At 44.9% G+C, this 20994-nt stretch overlaps 1 protein-coding gene across 1 annotated transcript; it reads left to right on the plus strand.

Annotated features, from left to right (window-relative positions):
• The first annotated feature begins 11741 nt into the window (after positions 1 to 11741).
• Positions 11742 to 12568, plus strand: LOC116902960 (zinc finger matrin-type protein 1-like). Its single transcript, XM_032905285.1, has one exon. It carries the CDS (start codon positions 11742 to 11744, stop codon positions 12333 to 12335), a length of 594 nt encoding a protein of 197 aa, XP_032761176.1. The 3' UTR covers positions 12336 to 12568.
• The last annotated feature ends 8426 nt before the right edge of the window (positions 12569 to 20994 follow it).

The following is a 20994-nucleotide window of genomic DNA, read 5'->3' on the forward strand; positions in this document are numbered from 1 at the left end:
AGAAGTACCTCATCATTCAAGACTGACTGCTCTGAGGATAAGAAGGAATGTTTCTTACAAATCCAATGGGGAATGCTAGCTTTGGGGAGGAGGGGAGTTAGGGAAATGGTTCTCAATGTTCCCTCTGTGACAAGAATCAAGACTGGTCACATGGTTTTACACTGGAGTGCAGGTGGGGCCTAGGTCTAAGAGCAAAAGATTAAAATTGGCAAAGGGTTTGGCTCCTAGTCAACCCCCTCCATCAAAGAAGTTGATTACTTTCTACACTCTGATGCATTCCAGGTATACACAACATTTGGGTAATGCTGCACCTAGATAATACAAACTGAAGGCCACTGGAATGAGTGCCATGTTGTCTGCTACACACACCAATAAACATTCTGGACAGTGATACAACTTCTGCCTTCACAGTTTCTCCAGGTATACAGACAAAGCTTCCAGAAGTAAATATAGATGTTCTGAGGACATTACCTCATTTTACCTGGAGAGAAATACAGGGCAGATTGTAGATTGTCTGCTGCAACTTAGTCCTACTTGAACTTCGGTGAATCCTTCAACTTAAAGAATAGGGAACACAGGCTGGAGAGATGGTTCAACAGTTAAGAGCACTTGTTGCTCTTGCAAAGGACCTAGGTTTGATTTCCAGTCATGGTGATTCACAACATTTTGTAACTCTCAGGGGATCCAATGTCCTCTTCTGACCCTCTGCAGGTACCAGGAATAGATGCAATATACCGGCAAAACATTCATTTACAAAATAGAAGACGAAAGCCTGCAGCCATTGACCCAGCTCCAAACAAGCATAACCTGAAGGCCCACACCAGACATATCCTTTGCATCAATAGACAAAATAGTGTAGACACATAAACCTATCAGAATCTTCACAAGTTGCTTTTATATTCTTTCTCACCTATACACAAAAGATAGATGATAGATAGATAGATAGATAGATAGATAGATAGATAGATAGATAGATAGATAGATAGATAGATAGATAGATAGAATTTAAAAATAGAGAAAGGGTCCCAGGTAATCCAGGTTACCTAAAGATGACCTTAAACACCTGATATTCTGCCTCCACTTCCCAAATGCTAAAATTGTAGTTATGCTTCACCATGCCCAACCAATCGTGTCTTTATCAGGATTTGGTAGGTTTAGTATTGGTTTTATAAAATTAATTTGAGGGGAATATCACAAAATAGTTGGAGAAGCATTCATAGTGATTCATCAAAGGCCTGGTAAAATTTAATAGTGAATTAACATATCCCAAGCTTGCTTTGCTAGGAGGTAAAATTATGTCTCTATAAGATTATACCTACCAAAACATAAGTGATACAAAGAAAACTATAGGCTAAGCATAATGGCACACACCTTTGATTCCAGCACTCAGTAAGCAGAGTCTTAGATCTCTTGTGATTTCCAGGCCAGGCTGGCCTATGTGGTAAGTTCTGGGACACTCAGGGCTATGTGAGAGAACCTATCTAAGAAAAAGTAAGCTATAAAGTGGTGTTGCTGATAAATATAAATGCAAAAATAAAAAATGGCTGCAAATTAAATTCAATAACATACTTAAATGAACATCATGATTAAGTTGGTTTTGTTTAGAAGTGCAAGGATAGTTCAAATATACACAATATAATGTAGCAATTAAATAGAATCAATGATAAAGGGAAGATTACATAATTGAGCATAATAGAGCTAACCCAAAGACTTGAGAGGTAGAGGCAGAGTATCAGAAGACTAAAGTTTCTCTGTCTGCTTCCTGGAGAATGGTTCTAGGGTTCCAGTGGATGAAGAAAAACCAAGGGGGTTAGTTAGACATGAGAGTACATATACTTGTGTCACCTGGGGAATGAAGTCAGGAGGACCAGGAAGTCAATGCTAGCTTTGAATACATAGTAAATTCAAAGCCAACCTGGGCTACATGAGACATCTCAAATAGCAAATAGTTAAATGAATGCTTATAATCTCAATACTTGGGAGTCTAAGGCAGGAGGATTACGAGGTCAAGTCAAACCTAGGATACACAGCAAGAACATGTCATCTTAAAGGAGAAACAGCATTCAAAAATAAGCCCTTTTTAGAAAATACATCAATAATGAGCAAACAGAAAAAGGAAAATAATTCTATTCAAAATATCCTTTAAAATAGGAATAAATTTGAAAGGAAGTAAAAGACCTTTACAAGAAAACTTGTAAAATAGAATTGATGAGATAGCCTTGCCAGTAAGGGACTTGCCACTATTCCTGACAACGTGTGTTTGATCCCCTGAACCCATAAGGTAGAATGAAAGAAACAATTTCCATAAGTTGTTCTCTGGCCTTCATGTGCACACTATAGGGACACACACACACACACACACACACACACACACAGACACAGAGAGAGAGAAATTTTTAATAAAAATGATGAAACACTATCTTAGGGTTTTTCTACTGAGAACAGACAACATGACCAAGGCAACTCTTATAATGACATTTAACTGGGGCTGGCCTATAGGTCCGAGATTCAATCCATTATCAAGGTAGGAGCATGACAGCATTAGGCAGGCATGGTACAGGAGGAGCTCTGGCATCTCTAATCTCTTAGGGTATCCAAGGCAACTTCAATGCCATAGCTTGTTGTTCCAATATCTGGGATCCACACGTGATCATCTGAGCTCCTTCAAAGGTCTTGGGTCACTTCTCCAGCTCTGCCATCTGTGGCATTCTAGGCTCAAGTTCACTCCACTCCACTGCTGTTACTGTTCTTGGTTGTTGTCACATGGTACTGGCATCTCCAATAGGCTTCCAGGGCTCTTCTGCTGCAATTATGCTTCATCAATATTCTCTCATAGTCTCCCTTCATGGTGCCAAGCATCAGCTTCTTTACATGACCTCTTCAGTCCTGGACCATCAATTGCAACTGAGGCTGAACCACAATGCCAAGACTCAGATGCTCTCTATGACCCCCTCATACCTTCAAAACCAGTTCTACCTGGGTAATTCTTAGACATTACCAAGCCCAGCTGAAGCAGAAGGTACAACCTTAGCTATCTCTGGAACACAGACAGCTTCTTTGTACTCTCAGAAAATACTTCCCAGATTTCACCTCTGGGATCCTGGTATCTTCTTAATCACCACTAATTTCTTAGCTCCAGCTAATCACATCAATTGCCCCAGTAGTCTCTTCTATTCTGGACTCTAAAGCCAGAGCCACATGGCCAAAGCTGCCAAGTTTTGCTGCTTGCTAAAGCTGGAACCCTTGATCTATTACATTATCACCAGCTTTCTGATTTCCATTTCCTTCACTGCCTAAGCTTGACTGTCCTGGAACTTGCTCTATAAATTGACCTTGAACTCGGAATTGCATGGCTGTGTCTCCTAAATGCTGGGATTAAAGGCATATACCATTACCCCTGGATTTAAGACTTTGTATCAGGCTGGGTTTGAACTCAGAGACCTACTTGCCTCTGTCTTCTGGGATTAAAGGCATGTACTACCATGCCTGGTCCTAAGCTTTTCAAGGCCACTATGCCTCAAGATATATATCAAAAGCACGTATCATCCCATGTCAAGATCTGGGTAAAAAGCCTGTGTCTTCCAGCCTCATAATCTGGATCTAGGGTGCCCTCCATTTCTAGAATGTAGTTCATTCCAGATATAGTCAACTTGGCAACCAGGAATAGCCATCACCGTGACCCCTGCATATTCTCCAACTTCCACAAGCACGCTGTGATATGTGTGTACTCCCGTTCACACACAAGTAAATATAATACACTTTAAATTTTATTTTTAATTTCTGAAAATTTATTATAATAGAAGTTAAAAAAAATCGCATACCAAAATTACCCAGACATAAACACTATAAACTCAATAAACTTCTATACAACTTGCAGGTTCACAATAGAATTTACACTTTCACTATCAAATATATTTTTATACATTTATCCTCCATCAAAAACAACAAGATCAAAAAAAAAAAAAAAAAAAAAACCAAGATCACAGCAGAGTTAGAACTAGAAAAAATGATTACCCTAATATCCTCTTGTGTAACTGGTGTTTTATTACCCAAATTTGGTATTTTTTTCTTCAAAGAAACCAAAAGAAAGATAACCTGAAAACACAAGGACTATTGCACAAAGAAAAGGGATTGGTGGAGAGCAAAAGTGGGAGTTTCAAAAGGGAATACTAACATGCAGGGATAGCAGCAAGGGGCTATAAGTGAATTCATGGAAGACAGAAGAACTCTAGATTAGAGTCATTAGCTATACTGTGGGACAGCCATAGTGGGCAAAAGGGCTGCTTATGTTAGACTGGGAAGGGAACTCTGGGCTGGCTAGCAAGCAATGTTTCAGTGCCACGGTGTCCTGGAATAGTTGCAGTTGGGTTATACTGTGGCTAGCAGTAGTCTAGCCCCGAGGCAATGACAGTCTTGTCCCATGTCAGAAATGACCCAGCATGACCCACTCACCCATCCTACACTGGCATCTACATTTTGCAGCTAGGGTTTGTTAGGATTAACACTTTTGACATGGTAATGATCTTGCCTGAAGACAGTGGTGACTTTGCCCTGAGCATGAGAGACCAGATCTTGGGTTCAGACTCCATCTTAAGGAACCTGACCCGAGGTTGAACTCTATATGCTCCAGATTCCAGATTACTTCCCAACAAACCTGAGTTTAGCTCCAGTTTCCAGGTTACCAGCCTGCCCCTGGCACTTCACTTCCTAACAACCACCAATCAGGAGGAAAGCCTAAGTTTATGGTTTGGCTCCCAGCACCAGCCAAAAATTTTAAAGGACAACAAAACTCCATGGTAGCCCCCCAATCAGACATGTGCCAGGCTAGAAACCCCCCTTGCTTGCTTGCCATTTCCTGTAAAACCTTGTCCTGCTGAGGGCTCAGTGCTTCATCCTCCCAAAGATGGTGGTGTGGCCCAAGCTCAAGCTTGAATAAAAACCCTAGTGCATCAGAATTGGCTCCTTGGTGGTCTTTTGGGGCTCACCAATCAGGAACAACAAGCACAGCCTTATTCTGAGGTCAGAGTATCTCGACATAGCCATCCCCAGAATGACATCCACAGTTAGGATTAGATCAGATTATGATCCATGCACAAATGACAATGTCACCATGAAAGCAACTAGTTTTAAATAACGCAACTAGTTTAATTATAACTCAAAAGATGAATTTTTAAAATTATCTGTAAGTTTGATTGCTGAATTTGACAATAGTTTTGAAAGTACAGCACTAAGGATTGTAGCTCCTTTGGTAGGAATCCTTATCTATCCACCGTGCTAGAAGCTCTGGGTTCCATCCCCAGCGTCACACAAATCCACATGTTGGCTCAAACCAGTAATCCCAACACCCAAGAAGTGGAGTCAGAAAGACCCACAAGTTCAAGGTCATCCTCCATCCTCCCCTAGTGAGTTTAAAACCCACCAAGCCTATGAGACTCTCAAGATGGAGAAAGATAAGAAGGGGAAGTGCTCGGCGGTGATAGGGAGGTTGGGTACTCTGAAAACTGGATAATTTATTTACTCTCTCAAGTTAAACACCAGACAGGATTGACTAATGCGGATCTCACTACATTCTGGTTCGCAGGCAGTGAACTCTGTTGAGGGCATTCCTCAATCCCTTTAAGTATAAGATTGGATTTATTTCCTGGGTGAGCTAGAGCTACTGGTTGAGAAAGCAGCAACAACAGAACTCAGACAGAGGAAGAGGTGTGACTTCCTACTTCCGGCATCTAGGCCAAAAGAGCCATTAGCAGAGTCGCAGAGCAGCGGAGCAGCTGGGAACCTGGGAACCTGGGATTGTTCCGGAGCTCACTAACTCGCCACCCCATGTGAGGCCCTTGCTGCAGAGGTTCTAGCCAGGTAGACATTGATGCTTTGTGGTGCCCACAAGTCTTTCACGTTAAAGATCCCAAAGACTCGTAAGCCTAAGAAGGCCAGGGATCCACCTGTGTGGAGCAGTTTTTCCTTAGTAAGCTACGCAAGGTCAGATGGTTCCAGATAAGAACTGACCCAAACGTGTTTCTCATTCCCTCTGATATTTGGCAGCATTTTGGAGCACTAGTGAGGACCATGGCTCAGGTACAAGGGGAGGCTGGGGCTGGAGGGGGTGCTCCTTGAATCTGGGGTTTCTAGTGGACTTAAATATGTAGGGAGAAGTCAGGGCCGTTTGTTACTGGTTTCTTTGTGAAGGCCTAGTTGATGCCAGGCACAATTGAATCGGGTGCTGAGACATCGGGAATACAGAACTTTGTGTGCACGTGTGGGAACCTACCAGATCTGAAAAAGTGTTCGTTCTTACTGCACTGTGTGGACTGTGTGAGAGAGGTACTGATAGCCGCAGGGAGCAGGGTAGAAAGGAAAAGCTGGAGCCAGCTGTTTGTGATGACAGAGCCACTGCCGACCTAGAACTCCGGAGACAGGCTAAGCCGTGAACTCGGAATCCAGCTTCAGCCTCTGAGGTGCTGCGGTCACAGGCCCGTGCCATCATGCCGGATTTAGAATCACTTTAAACACCAGAGAGCAGTTACTGACCATGGGGAAGCTTTGAGGATGATGATACAAGGACAGCAGAGGGGTGTCAGAGGTCATCAAAGCTGAGGCGGCATTCCAAACATGCCCTATGAGGTGAGGAGAGAAGTCTGTTGCTGTGCTTGCGTAGGGACTTTGAGCACAAAGACACAACGGCCCAGAGACCTGTGTGCCTGTATGTGCCCTTCCCCGGGAGAGCAATGCGGCTGGACGGTCAGAACCAGAGGAAACTGGCTTGAGGAAGCAGGAACCACCGGGGCTGTGGGTGATCTGGGCTACCATGCTTCCCTCTGCATCTGGGAAACCTGGTGGTTTCAAGCGATAAGAGAGAACTAAGGATTATTCTGGGTGTGGTTTTGGAAACAGCTGGAGTGGGAACCCTAGTAAGAGGTAGTGTCTTGGCAGCATTTTGGAGCACTAGTGAGGACCATGGCTCAGGCACAAGGGGAGGCTGGGGCTGGAGGGAGGGCTCCTTGGATTTGGGATTTCTAGTGGATTTAAATATGTAGTTTGCAGCAACCTGACCCTGGGAGGAATGTTTTGGATGCTGAAAATGGAGCTAGGACTAGGGGTGTGGCACAATTGGTAGTATGTCCTGCACCAAGGCCCCAGGCCTGCATAAAACCAGGTGTGGTGCGTGCCTATAATCCCAATACCCTGGGGGTAGAGGTGGGAAAGGTCATCAAGGAGCTCAGAGCAAGATTTGGCTTTATGAAACTTGTCTCAAAAGAGAAAAAATAAAGCCGGCACTGATGGCCTTGCCTCTAAGGTAAGGAGAAAGCAAATGGGAAGGGCTCACCCTGATGGTGAGCGCGACCTGGGGTCTTCTGGGTCGAGAGAGAACTCTGAACAGAAGAAAATGTTTGGTCTCAGTATGGCATTTTCCGTCTTTCCCTCCTTTTTCTCTTCAACTAGGCATTTTCTTAGGCTTATTTTTTTCTTGGCAATTTTTTCTTCCTAGTGTACACATAGCACTATTCACTTTGATATAGCTCAAGAAGAATAAGCAGGAAGGGGATGACAGCGTGGCTCATCTCGATTGCGGGTAGGAATTGAGTTCCTTTCTCATGGGCCTGGATCCCAAACAGTGAAAACGATGAGTGCTGTGGATGAGGAGAGACTCAAAGTGGGTCCCAGGACTTAAGTATTGTCATTTAAACCAAAGGCAAGCATGGAGTGTGTGGGAGAAAGGGGATCAGGTCAATCTTAAACCATTGTTGTTGTTTCTTGGAGAAGGTCAGAGTAGAGGAGGAAGACCAAAGGCCTGGCTGGGTGTGATCCCACGAGCCTATAATCCCAGCACTTGGGAGGTAGAGGTAGGGTGATCTAGTCCAAGGCCTACTTATTTATTTTATTTGGTTTTTTGAGACAAGGTTTCTCTGTAGTCCTGGCTATCCTAGAACTCACTGTAGGCCAGGCTGGCCTCGACCTCCCAAGTGCTAGGACTAAAGTCGTATGGTGTGCCACCACTGCCTGCTTCCAAGCCCAGTGGGGCCCAGTGAGTAAAGGCTCCTACTGCCAAGCCTGATGACCCAAGTTGGGTCCCACACGATAAAAGGGAAGAACCAACTCTCCAAAGTTGTCCTCTGACCACTTGTGTGCCACGGCTCCTGTATGCCCCACATAGCCACACAAAATAAAAATGAATGCAATACAAACATTTGAGGGGCGCTGAATTACAGATATACAAAGTGGAAGGCACTGGGTAAACTACGGATGCTGAGTCGGTAGACGGGCCAGGCTTGGTGAAGCTCATGGCGCCTTTTCTGCCAATGGCTAAGCCCCGCTTAAAGAAGGCCATTGGGGCAAGAAGTAGCATAGTCATTCTTACCAATGTCACCCTCCCCATCTCCTCCTCTTCCCAGGGAAACAGCCTGTCCCTTTCCTCATAATCAGCATTGTTTTGGGAGGGTGTGCGGGAGGCTAAACCCTGGACATCCCATATTCTCCCAATGAGCTGCCCCTAGCCATTGTTTTGCATTTGGGGGCGATGTTAAAGATTCTGTATTATCTGACTATCACAGGAAGCTCTAGGTGCCCGTCTGAACCTGGCTGACAGTGACCCCAGCAATCGTATTGTATGCAGAGACCATAAATACCAGCTTGACTAAGCGCAGGTGTGGCTGCACTTCACTTCTGCTCCGAGTCTGGTCCTCCTTGAACAAGTCACACTTGAGGATGACTTAGGAATTGTACTGTCATGTACTCATGTGTCAACTTGCTCGACTGTCTTGCTTGTCTTCAACACCTCTGTTCCTTGTGTGGCTTTTGGAGAGCCCCCTCCCTGTGGGTGGACGCTATCTTTTCTCCTCGGCACCTTTTCTTATAGGGCACCAGGGTGCTAACCACCACCCGATAGTAAGAAAGGACTTTACTGTCAAAAGTTCACTCTTCATCTTTCTACATTGAAGAAACAACTTGAGACCCCTTGAAAATTCTTTCACCTCAGCAAAATCTGAACTCAATTTAAATCTCTCCACAGGAAACCGAACCCCAGGCTGGGGGTGTAGCTCAGTTGGTAGCATGTGCAAAGCCCTGGGCTTGACCTCCAGCACTGTAGAAACCAAAGGTGACAGTGTACGTGCCTTTAGCACTTGGGGGGTAGAGGCTGGAGGACCAGACATCCAAGGTTGTCTGAGCACAGAGAGTGTTCCAGGCTCCAGCTACTTCAGACAGAAGATAGAGGGGGTGGGGCAGTGAGGAGGGAGAAAGACTTAGGTCCTGGGTAGGGACTTCAGCCCCTATATCTGCTTTAGAATTAAACTATTAGGCCCTCCCAAGGATAAGGGCCTTGGCCCCAGAGACTGCCTAGGTTTGAACTATATATCCCATGGCACACTGTATCCAGAGTACTGCTGCTTCATTAGCCAAACTCCAACAGCAGAAATAGCCTAAATTTAGAGATTTGGTTAAAAATCAAAGCATAGTGCAGAGCCGCTCCAGCATGCTACTCAGCCCTCTAAAGTGTATTCACCCATTAGGAAACGGACAGTGGATCTCAGCATGGCTGGACATTGCTTATCAGTGAAGATGAATTATTCTATTGAGAAATGTTTCATAATCATAGCCGGAGTGCTTTGACTCCAACTAAGATAGCTGTGTGGTCACTAGACAATGGTCTGTTTTGTTTCAAGGAGATTTTCATTTTAAAAAAATTAGTATATTTTGTGTGTATGTGGTGTGTGTATATATGTGTAGTATGTGTATATATGTGTGAGAGTGTGTGGTATATATGAGTATGTGTGGTATATATGAGAGTGTATGTGTGTGTGTTGTGTGTGTGTATCTGTGTGAGAGTGTGTGTGTGTGGTGTATATGAGTATGTGTGGTATGTGTGAGAGTGTGTATGTGTTGTGTGTGTGTGTGTGTACACTTGTACAGGTGCTACAGGACACATGTGAAGGTCAGAGGACAACTTGTAGGTACCAGGGAATAAACTGAGGCTTGTCAGCAAGTGTCTTTGCCTACTGAGCCATCCTGCTCACCCAGCAATATCATCTTAATGGGACCACCATTGTCCATGTGAATTCTGTCGATCAAAATACTCTGTAGCGCGTGACTGTATATTGTTTTGGAAGGAGACTAAGTCTCAAGCCAGCATGACAAATGTGACTTCACACTTTACAATATAGAAACCGTAGTCCATGAGGGTAGAATAGCAGGAGTTAGGTTGCATGATTTGCACTGCCAGTGAAGCAGGTTTTCTGTTAGAACATTCCTTAGCTGAATGGAAAGAAGTCATAGAGGAAAATGCAGCCAAGCTTTCAGAATCAGCTGCCATGAGCCATTGAACGGTGCTAGTTCTCATTCTAGTACCTTTGTTTTGGACAGGGTCTCACTGACTGGTCTGGAATTTTCTGTGTAGACCAAGCTGGCCTTGAACTCACGAAGATCAACTCTGAAGTCATGAGACTAACGGCCTGCAACACCTTAGTTTAGTTGCATGATAGTCCCTTTTAACTTACAATTTAATTAGAAGATTTAATGACCTAGTCTTATGTGTGGAATAGTATTTACAGCAGCGGAAAGTTCTAAAGTTATCTGAGTTTTTAAAACAGATTTGTGTGTGTCTATGTATCATCTGCATGCAGTGCCCGCAGAGGCCAGCAGAGGGCACTGGGTCCTCTGGAACTAGAGTTACAGCTGGCTGTGAGCTGCCATGAGGGTGCTGGGAACTGAATGGTCCTCTGTAAAAGTAGTGCTTTCAACTGCTGAACTACCTCTTTAGCCCAAATTATCTGGTTTTTAAACCTGTCACAACCATGATAATCCTCGTGCTCATTAGTATGTGCAACATTTGGGCTCTGGTGACAGCTCAGGCAGAAAGTACTTGTGAGCAAACTTGAAGAGCAAAGTTTGATTCTGGCCCATGTGGAAAGCTGGGTGTGACACATGTGTGACCCCAGTGCTGAGGAGGTGGAGACAGAAGGTCCCTGGGGAATCACTGGGCAGTCCCTATCCCTGTCGCACGGAGAGACTCAAAAACCAAGGCTCCTGAGGAAGAATACCAGAGCTTAGCCTCTGGCCTGCACTCAGGTACAACTGCCCACAAATGAATATGCATACAAGCAAGGCATGCACATATATACATTCAATGCACACAAACACTGTACACTATTATACATATATATATATATATATATGTATGTATGTATAGATCCTAACATTACAGTGTGTTCTCCACCAGCTAAGACTGGCACCCTGGAGGCAGCAACAGAAGAAGGATATAAGGCCAGCCTGTTCAATAGAAGCTAAGGCTAGTTGGTAGGACCATGTCACCATGTTCAAATGAAAGCAGGCTTGAGAGGTGGCTCAACAGGTATAAGAATGCACTGCTCTAAGAGAGGACACAAGTTTGGTTCCCAGCACTTACATCAGGTGACTCACAACCACCTGTCAGCCCTGGGAGGTTACGACAACATTGGCCTCCTTGGGGCCCTATGTACAAATCCATACCTATATACAGAGACATAATTTTTAAAATGTTAAATTAAAAACAAAACCCATTGGGCAATAATTTTCCTCCTCCGTTAAAGTGTCCTCTCCAGACTGTGTCAAAAGTACTCACGTCCAACATCGGTGACTATGCTCTATTTACTTTATAAGTAATGTAAAACACTCTCTCTTTGGACAGAGAAGATGTCTTCAGTAAAATGATGCCTCAACAGAGTCTTCTCCCATTTTTTTTCTAGAGAAATACATTCCTGACCGGTGCGATGGAAGAGTGTCAGACTGATGACTCTTTTCAACGTGAACTTGAAGACTTCATTAGAAAGCAGAAAGCGAGAGGATTACATCCAAATGTCTCCTTCAGAAAGATGGCAGAGGATTCTGTTCACCAAAAGAGAGATGGTGTCAACCCTGGAGATACACAGCTGGGGTTACCATTCTGGTTCAGAAACTACTCCAGATCCTCTCCTTCCTATAAAAGGCTGACCGTGGAAAACCAGGTACCTTACTGCAGACAAAGACTGGAATCTCTAAAGGATTGTCGGAAAATCCAGCCAGTCGGTCCAGACAGAAAGGAGAGGACAAGGCACCAAGAGGAAGGGGGAGCCACCACTCAGGAGCCAGGGGTGCCCAAGGGGAGACTCTACAAGGGGAGAGCGAGGGGTCTGTGCAGCGAGGACAGCCTCGGCAGAAGGAAGGCCTCAGCAGAGCCAGGGGGTACGCAGAAGTCTAAATACAGAAAGGAGAACCACCATAATGGGAAAGACTCCACCAAAGGCAGACACCGGTCCCACCAGAAGAAGAAGGGGCCAGAGGAGAGGGATTTGTGGGATGAAGCTATCTTGGGCAGTCGCTACTGACTGTGCATTTTGAGTCCCATGTGTTGATTCCCTTGGTAAGGATGGATTAAATGACCTCAGAGCAATTAGACTCCAGGAGGCTGCTGTGCTCCATGTGCTCTACTGGGGTAGAAATTGTGAGTCTGCACCGGGGAGCTCTTCCAGTGCTGGCAGTGACAGGCCCTTTAGTATGCAAGGCCTTCGGGCTGTGCTGACAGACACAGTGACTTAAAAGCCTGAGTGTTGGAAGTTTAGAAGCCAATCAGTCCAGATAGATCCAGGAGCTGAGGCTCGAGATGTTCTGCCCCGAGCTTTAATCATCAAAGGTCCTAGCACTTGGCTCTGGAGCAGAAGCTCGCAGGAGTAGGTCGCATTCGAACACTCAGTTCCTGTGAGAGGCCAGGACTACAGTTCTGGGGACTGGGGTATTCAGACGCCTGGCATCTCCCTGATACTCTTCCTGTGATCCGGGCCCACTTGCCCTTCTACAGCTTTTTGTTGTCTCCAGTGCCTCTGCTTCCCGTTGTTTCTGCTCTTGGCCACTCCGGGAACTTCAGCCACGTTCTTACCATCACTGCTGCTGTGGAAGACATGGCACTGATAGCTGTGTCCACCTTTGCCATTGCTACCGTTCTGATGATGCTCCCGTCCCTCACTCTGTCTTCTTGCCACTATTCAGCCCCTCTACTAAACGAAAGATCAAAAGAAGACAAGAAAAGAATTATGATCTGCACTAATCAGCTCCATGTTTTCCCCATGCTGAGGATTTAATCCAGAGCCTTGGCACGAAAGGTCAGAGCTCTCTCACTGAGCCACATCTTACCCCCCAGTCATGAGCCTTCTTCTGATGGACCACCAAGGGAAGTGCCCTGCCACACCTCGTCTGGCTAAAATTGGCTGCAGGATTCCCTAACATTCACCAAGATCTATGATTAGCAAGTCAACATAGGCTGTGTAAAACACTCTTAGCCATAATAGCTGGGATTAAAGGCATTCGCCACCATGCCTGCCGTCCGAGAATTGTCTTATGATATTAGCCAGATGCTATTGAACAAGATAAATTAATAGATGTGTTAGTCAAAACATTTAGAAGCAAAGCAGAAGGCTTTGCTCTAAAAAAAAATCTATAAAAATTAGAGTCTTGAACATAAGCATTAAATAAGCACACAGAGGAACTCCAGAAAGACATGGGTATCTGGTAGGAGTGGGTTCAGGAGACAAGAACTTGGTGGGTAAAGGACAGCGGTGTGGGGCAGACCAACCTTTGAGGGCCCAGTGAGACAGCTCGGGGTAGAGGTCCTTGCCACCAAGCCTGGCTTAAACCTGAGTTTGATCCCTGAGTGGGCCCACACTGTAAAGGAGAGAGACAACTCCTGCAGTGTGCTGGTTTTTATACAGAGTTTTGTTTCATATGAGGCTTTTCCCCATAGCTATTTGTAAAGGCAAGAAACAGAGCAGAGGGAAATTATTTTTATCATTCTCTTCAATGTCCAGCCCCAGGTATCAAATTATCTCTTAAAACAGGACCTTATGCACGAGTCTGCCTTTACTACTTCCAGTAGGGGGTGGTAGAAGGTCATTGTGGAGTAGAATCAGGAAAGCGGGACCCTGCTTTCCCTGGTGTGCCCTTTCTAGTTACAGAAATAGGGAGGTGCTAGCGAAAGGGTCCTACCCGTAGCAGATGCACCCTAGCAAATGGCTTTGTTGGTGGATTCTTTTTGCAGAGTGTAAATCCTGAGTGGTTGGGGAACGGACCCTCAGGCTCCCCCTCTCAGAGCTGTGTCTCCTCAGCCTCACCCATGGAGCCCAGCCCCAGACAAGTCGGCTGCCCCCTGCAGGTCACAGCCAGCCACAGGCTTGGTGGTCTAGAATCTTAACTGTACAACGTGGAGACGTCTTCATGAGTTGAACTGTATTCCAAAGCATGTACTTGAGGGCCTGGTGGATGGCTTCAGTGTATGGAAGTTACCAAGCCTGACAACCCGAGTTCAATCCCTGGGTCCCTCATGGTGGGACGATAGAGAACCAATCCCCCCAAGTTCTCTGACCTCCACATGTGGTGTGCACCCACCTTCTACACCCCCCAACACACAAAGCTTTTTAAAACATGCATTCATTTTATCTTGGATTTCATCAATAAAAATGTTGTTTTGTGTTGTAATGTGTGGTGTCTGTGGCTGTGACTCTTGCCCACAAAGCCCTAAATACTTACTGCCTGGCCCTTTACAGAAGTCCTGTCAAGTCCTGTCCTAGAGTCCTCTTGTGCCCACCACTTTTTATTAATTACTCTTTTGTATTGAATTTTTCTCTGCCTTACAATCACTGTTGTGGCTTTCATTTGACCCTGACTGATACAGTGCTATTAGACAAACCATTTCCGCCAATTAAGAAATCATAAACCAAATAGAATAAGTATTTCACCTGTTTATTTAGACAGTGAGTGCTGGGGAGGTGACTTAGTGGCAAAATGCTTGCTGGGCAAGAGTGAGGAGCTGAGTTCGAATTCCAAGGTCCTATATAAAGTCAAGTAAAGAACTCCTACCAGACAGGAATTAGAGACAGTTTTAAGAAGGCTGGTTAGACAGGCATATGCAGCCATGAGCAAGAGGCCCTGTCTCAAAGTGAAGACGGACCCCTCGACCCCTTCCTCCTCTTCTGTTGTGTTGGGTTTTTTGTTTGTTTGGTTGTTTTTTTTTTTTTTGAGACAGTGTTTCTCTGTGTATCCCTGACTGTCCTACAGCTGGCTCTGTAGACTAGGGTGGCCTTAAACTACTCAGTGGTCCACCTGCCTCTGCCTCCAGAGTGCTGGGATTAAAGGTGTGCACCACCACTGCCCATAGCAAAGAAACATTTTTACCTTGTGCTTCTGTAGATGACCTAGCCTGATAGGCAAGGCTGTCATCACATCCCCATGTGTCAAGCCTGGGTGTCTGAGAAAACCAGGTTATGACTCTTAGTGAGGTCTTTTGAAGTATAGCCTAGTGCTCCCCACAAATGTCCCTTCCATAAGCGACACAGGAGAAGACTGCTCACTGGCCAGCCGTTCCCTCCTTTTCCCCCAAAGGGAAAATCTCAGATGCTGTTGTGGCTTTCACCCACTCTAGAATGGTTTGCAGCTCCTCTGTAAGTTTTTATCCTCTTTCTATCCGAAGTAACAGTTACTTTCTATCATGGTGTTACATTTCTTTCCGAGATGAATTTGCTTATGTTTTTATTACTTAAACTTTTTCTTTACAAAGAGTTGTTATGGTTAATCTCCATTATCAGCTTAATTGAATTGTGAGGTGCTTCTTCAGTAGAGCATGGCTCTGGGTGTCCGTCAATAGCTCCTGGAGAACCTTGGATAATGGGGACTCTGACCTCATGGATGGATTCATCCATTGACAGCCACAGAGAATGCCTCCATCCTGCCCCAGTCCTTTCCTACCTGCTGCTCGTTCTACTTCTGGTTTCCTTTGATGTGAAATGTTCCACTCCACCATGATGGACAAAGACTTCTCAAACCATGAACTAAGATGAGTAACTCCTCCTGGGACAGTGAGATGGCTTAACAGGTAAGGAGGCTTGCCACCAAACATGACTGCTTAGGCTCCATCCATGAGACCACAAAGTGGAAGGAGAGAACTAACTCCTGTAATATATCCTTTGACCTCCAAAGGTGGCAGCATGCTTCGCCAAAAAAAATAATAATAACTGTAATAACCAAGTATTGGTGACCCCTTCCCAGGTATTGGTCATAATAACACAGTATGACAAGAGTCAATGTCCTCTTAGAATGTAGCTCTGTGAAAGTTAAAGGCCCCAGGTCTTTATCCCTAGAAATCAAATGAGGACTAAAAATTTTGTCTTTATCTAGAATCATGGCTATGGTGAAAAGGCAGAAAGCAGAGAAAAGTAATCCAAGATGAAGTGAGAGTTGGCTCCTGAGGCTGCCCATGTCTGTGTGCCTTGGGGAGACACATGTCTGCATGCCTTAGGGAGACACATGTCCTAGGTCCCACTCTGACTTTTCTATCTCACAGTGGCTCAGGCTGTAGGACTTGCTGAGGAATTTCTAGCAGATTCCACTAGACAGAGTTTTTTCCTGGTTCTGACTCACATCCAGTTCCTACATTCACAGACATGCCCAAATATCTGTATGTGTTGGGTATAAAGTTGTCAGACAGAGGGGCTAGACTGTGGGTGCCACTGTTTGGGGTGCCCTCCAGGCAGGAGTGAGCAGGCTAAGGTGGAAGGCTGAGCACACAGAGGAAACAGCAGGAAGGACTGAGAAAAAAAACAAAAACAAAGACAGCAGGGCCTTTATCATGACAGCTACAGCTGTCTGCTTTGGGAACCCGGCTCTTTTCTCTCCTAGGTCAACTTGGCTTGGTGCATCAGTGTGATTTGGTTTAAGACTGAAGCTGAGCATAAACTAATGGTCTGCTTTCAACTTATTTAACAGAATGTTAAGTCATGGGTATTAATAGGATATCAATATCAGAGCATTTAGTAGACACGCAAACATGTATGCAAGCACACATGTACACATATCTTCTGTTGTAAAAATATAAAAAATAAAACAAGCTGTCTTTTATCCCCACTAGGTCTACACCACAGTGCCCCAAGATATCTGCTGGATATTTAATTCTCAGTCAGCAAAGCGTCTCACCCGCTCTGCTGCATCCTATATCACACTGCTGAAGGCCTCTCTCTGAGCCTGGCAGCAATCTTTCTACCTATCTAGTTCCCAAGGCAGGTTTCCATGCCAGAAACACACGTCCCAACTCTGTAGCGGCCCAGACCAGCTGCTGCACACTTTCTTACACTTAAATTGCTACATGAAAGAACACACAACACAATACCTTTGGCCCAATTGATAAGATATAATTGCCCACCTAAACATACAAAGCCCAATATACATTCATCCCTTAAAAACATTAATAACAACCTGTAAATACACAGAGCGGAATCTTAACATCAGCCTCCATTGTTGTCCTGCCACAGCTTCTCTCTCTCTCTCTCTCTCTCTCTCTCTCTCTCTCTCTCTCTCTCTCTCTCTCTTAGACAAAAAGGGTGAAATGTGGGATGATGTCACAGGTGAGGCAGGTACAGGATAGAAAGAGGCCTGTCATTGGACAAGAAGGAAGGATGGGCAGGAGAAAAGTTTGAAGGAAGAGGAGGAGACTGGAACAGAGGAGGAAGAGACAGGAGGGATAGAGAGAGGAGCTGAGGGACAACAATGGAGGTTGACTTTAAGATTCTGCTCTGTGAGGCTGAAGGAAGACCCATTCAGAGCCTGCCCCACATGTGGCCCATACATATACAGCCACCAAACTAGATAACATGGATGAAGCAAAGAAGTGCAGGCTGATAGGAACTGGATGTAGATCTCTCCTGAGAGACATAGCCAGAATATGACAAATACATAGGCGAATGCCAGCAGCAAACCACTGAACTGAGAAAGGGACCCCCGTTGAAGGAATCAGAGAAAGGACTGAAAGAGCTTGAAGGGGCTTGACACCCCATATGAACAACAATGCCAAGCAACCATAGCTTCCAGGGACTAAGCCACTACCTAAAGACTATACATGGACTGACTCTGGACTCTGAACTCGTATGTAGCCATGAATATCCTAGTAAGAGCATCAGTGGAAAGGAAGCCCTTGGTTCTGCTAAGACTGAACCCCAGTGAACAGGATTGTTGGGGGAGGGCGTAATGGGGGGAGGATGGGGGGGAACACTCATATAGAAGGGGAGGGGAGGGCTACAGGGATGTTGGCCTGAAACCGGGAAAGGGAATAACAATTGAAATGTAAATAAGAAATACCCAATGTAATAAAGCTGGAGAAAAAAAAATTCTGCTCTGTGTATTTACAGGTTGTTATTAATGTTCTTAAGGGATGAATGTGTATTGGGCTTTGTATGTTTAGGTGGGCAATTATATCTTATCAATTGGGCCAAAGGTTATTGTGTTGTGTGTTCTTTCATGTAGCAATTTAAGTGTAAGAAAGTGTGGGGCTGCTAGAGACACTGGGCCGCCACGGAATTGAAACAGCCTGGTCCAGACTTGGCTTTTGTTTCTGATTGCTCTGGTCCTTCTCTGTCTAGAAAGTCGGTCTCATTAGCTCAGCCCTTAAGAACACCAATTCTGTGCTATGAACTGAAGTCTTGCTATGTTCTAGAATAGAAAATATACCAGCTAAGATCTTTAGACTAATGCCTGGCATAGAAATGCATGTAATCCTTACTTGGGAGGAACAGGCAGGAGGATCATAAGTTCAAAATCATCCTCAGATATGTAGTCAGTTCAAGGACAGCCTAGGATGCATGAGATTGTCTCAAAGGAAGAAAGAATCTTAATTTATTATTTTTCTTTTCCCATTGTGTGCGTGTGTGTGTATGTATGTATGTATGTATGTATGTATGTATGTATGTATGTATATATGTATGCATGCATACATGCATGTCTGTCTGCAGGCACACCCATGTGTGTGGGCACAGGTTGAGGCATGTGCATGTGGAAGCCTGAGGCTGATGTTGGGAGTCATCTTGGATTACTCATTTACATTATTCATTGAGACAGGGTCTCTCAATCAAACCCTGAGCTCACCGATGTAGCTAGTCTTTCTAGCTAGATTGCTCTGGGGATGCCATGTCTCCATGTCTACTCTAGCATCGGAGGTGAACAGTCACACCCACCAGGCATTATACACATCCTGAGTATCTGACCTCTGATCCTCACATGTGTGAGGCAAGTGCTTTAAAGACTGAGCCATCTCCCCGGTAACCCACTAAAAACTATTTAAATTATTGTAGCTTTGTACAAATTGCCCACTTTCTTCTTAGTGTCTCTTTATTAGTTGTATGAAGACTATATATTCCCTGTAGACAGAAATGCCACTGCCTGGAATGTATGGGGTCTGAAATAGCAGAGCATGTGACCTATAATAACCACATGCGCTGCCACACCTGGGGTAGAACACAGTGTTATACAATGAGCCAGTGTCCAGAGCAGGTGCAAATTTCTTGTCTCACAAACAGGCATGAAGACATATAGTTACAGTACAAAGTCTCTCAGAACGTGAGCTGACTTCAGATCAACCTCTCAGAGAGTGTTTTGAGCTATGAAAAATAACCTCATACACACACATATATGCAGTATTACTATAGAGGCCTTGCTATGTAGATAGAAGAGACGTAGTTAGAGATGGATAGCACTGGGAGATAGGGAGATAAACAGAGATGATGCAATATACACAGATACATTTCCTACCAGCTGAGGACCCGAGCAAAACCTGATCCTTTAGGAACTCTCAGAACACCGCCGCCACCTGACACAGGGACACATTTCCTCCCCTCACTTCCTGTGGTGGCGGAGAAGGAAAGATCAAAGTGGATGGTGGAGTTAATGTAAAACGCATCCAGGGGACAGATTTGTGCTAGGATATGTATACATTAAATACAGAAATGGAGAGAGATGGCTCAGAAGCCAGGAACACTGGCTCATCTTGCAGAGGACCCCAGGTCTGTTTCCTAGAACCCACAACGGCAAGTCAAGTCTGCAACTCTGTCCCAAGGGATCTAACACCTCCTGAACTCTGAGGGCACAGCACACACTGTATTCTTGCACATGCTCTGCTATCAGCTGGGACCCGACCCCTGGCCAGGACTGTTAGAATGCTCCAACATGGCTGAGAGGGGATGGGAGAGAGTTCAACAGGTGAAGACCCTTACCACTTATTGTGAAGCCTGGTGACCTGTGCAAGCCTGGAGATACGAATTACACACACACACACACACACACACACACACACACACACACACACACACACACACGGAGATTTTATTGGAATATTTTCATTTTCTCTTTTTTATTTATTTTTATTACATTATCTATCTGTGTGAGTTCGTATGTGCACATGGAGTTCAGAAGACAAGTTTCAGTTTATAGGTTGCAGGGATTAAATTTAGGCCATCCTGCTTAGGTAAAAGCAAGGACTTAGGTAAAGCAAGCACCTTTACCCACTGAGCTATCTTGCCAGACATCTCACCCCCCACCCCCATCTCCTTCTTTCCCCCTCTCCTTTCTTCTGAAACTGGGTCCTACCATGTAGCTCAAACTGGCGTCAAATTCCTAACAATCCCTGTCTCAGCCTCTTGAATGTTGGGATCGCAGGCGTAAGTCACCATGTCTGGCTGAATAACTTCTTTTTAATAAGAGTCTTACTCTAAGGCCATGATGTGAGCTGATGAAAGGACGTAGGTTCCCTTGTATAAAATCTGAATGGTTTTGATGTAGGATATTGTTATGTAGTCCTGGCTGTTCTTGAACAGAAGGTCCTCCTGCCTCAGCTTGAATCACAGGTATATGCCACCATATCCAGAGTCAAATAATTTTTTTAAAAATCCTGTATATTTGCTTTTGGGTGTCTATCCATCTGGGGTCATTTTCTGGGGCGGTGGCCATGTTCATTTCAGAAGTTAACTCGATGCCGAGGCCAGAAAGATGAATTTGGAAACGGAGAACTGGCTCTCCCAAGCTGTGCTCTGACCTCCACACACGCATGCGTGCACATGAATACATACATGTAATAAAAGCCTTAGGCTAACATGATGTGAGGAACCTGCATAAATCCGACGGGATTGTCAGCTGAGATACACGGCGGGGTGAAGAGCGTGTGGGCAGGGATGCAGGCTG

Source organism: Rattus rattus, chromosome 6, assembly GCF_011064425.1.
Source record: "Rattus rattus isolate New Zealand chromosome 6, Rrattus_CSIRO_v1, whole genome shotgun sequence".
NCBI lineage: Eukaryota > Metazoa > Chordata > Mammalia > Rodentia > Muridae > Rattus > Rattus rattus.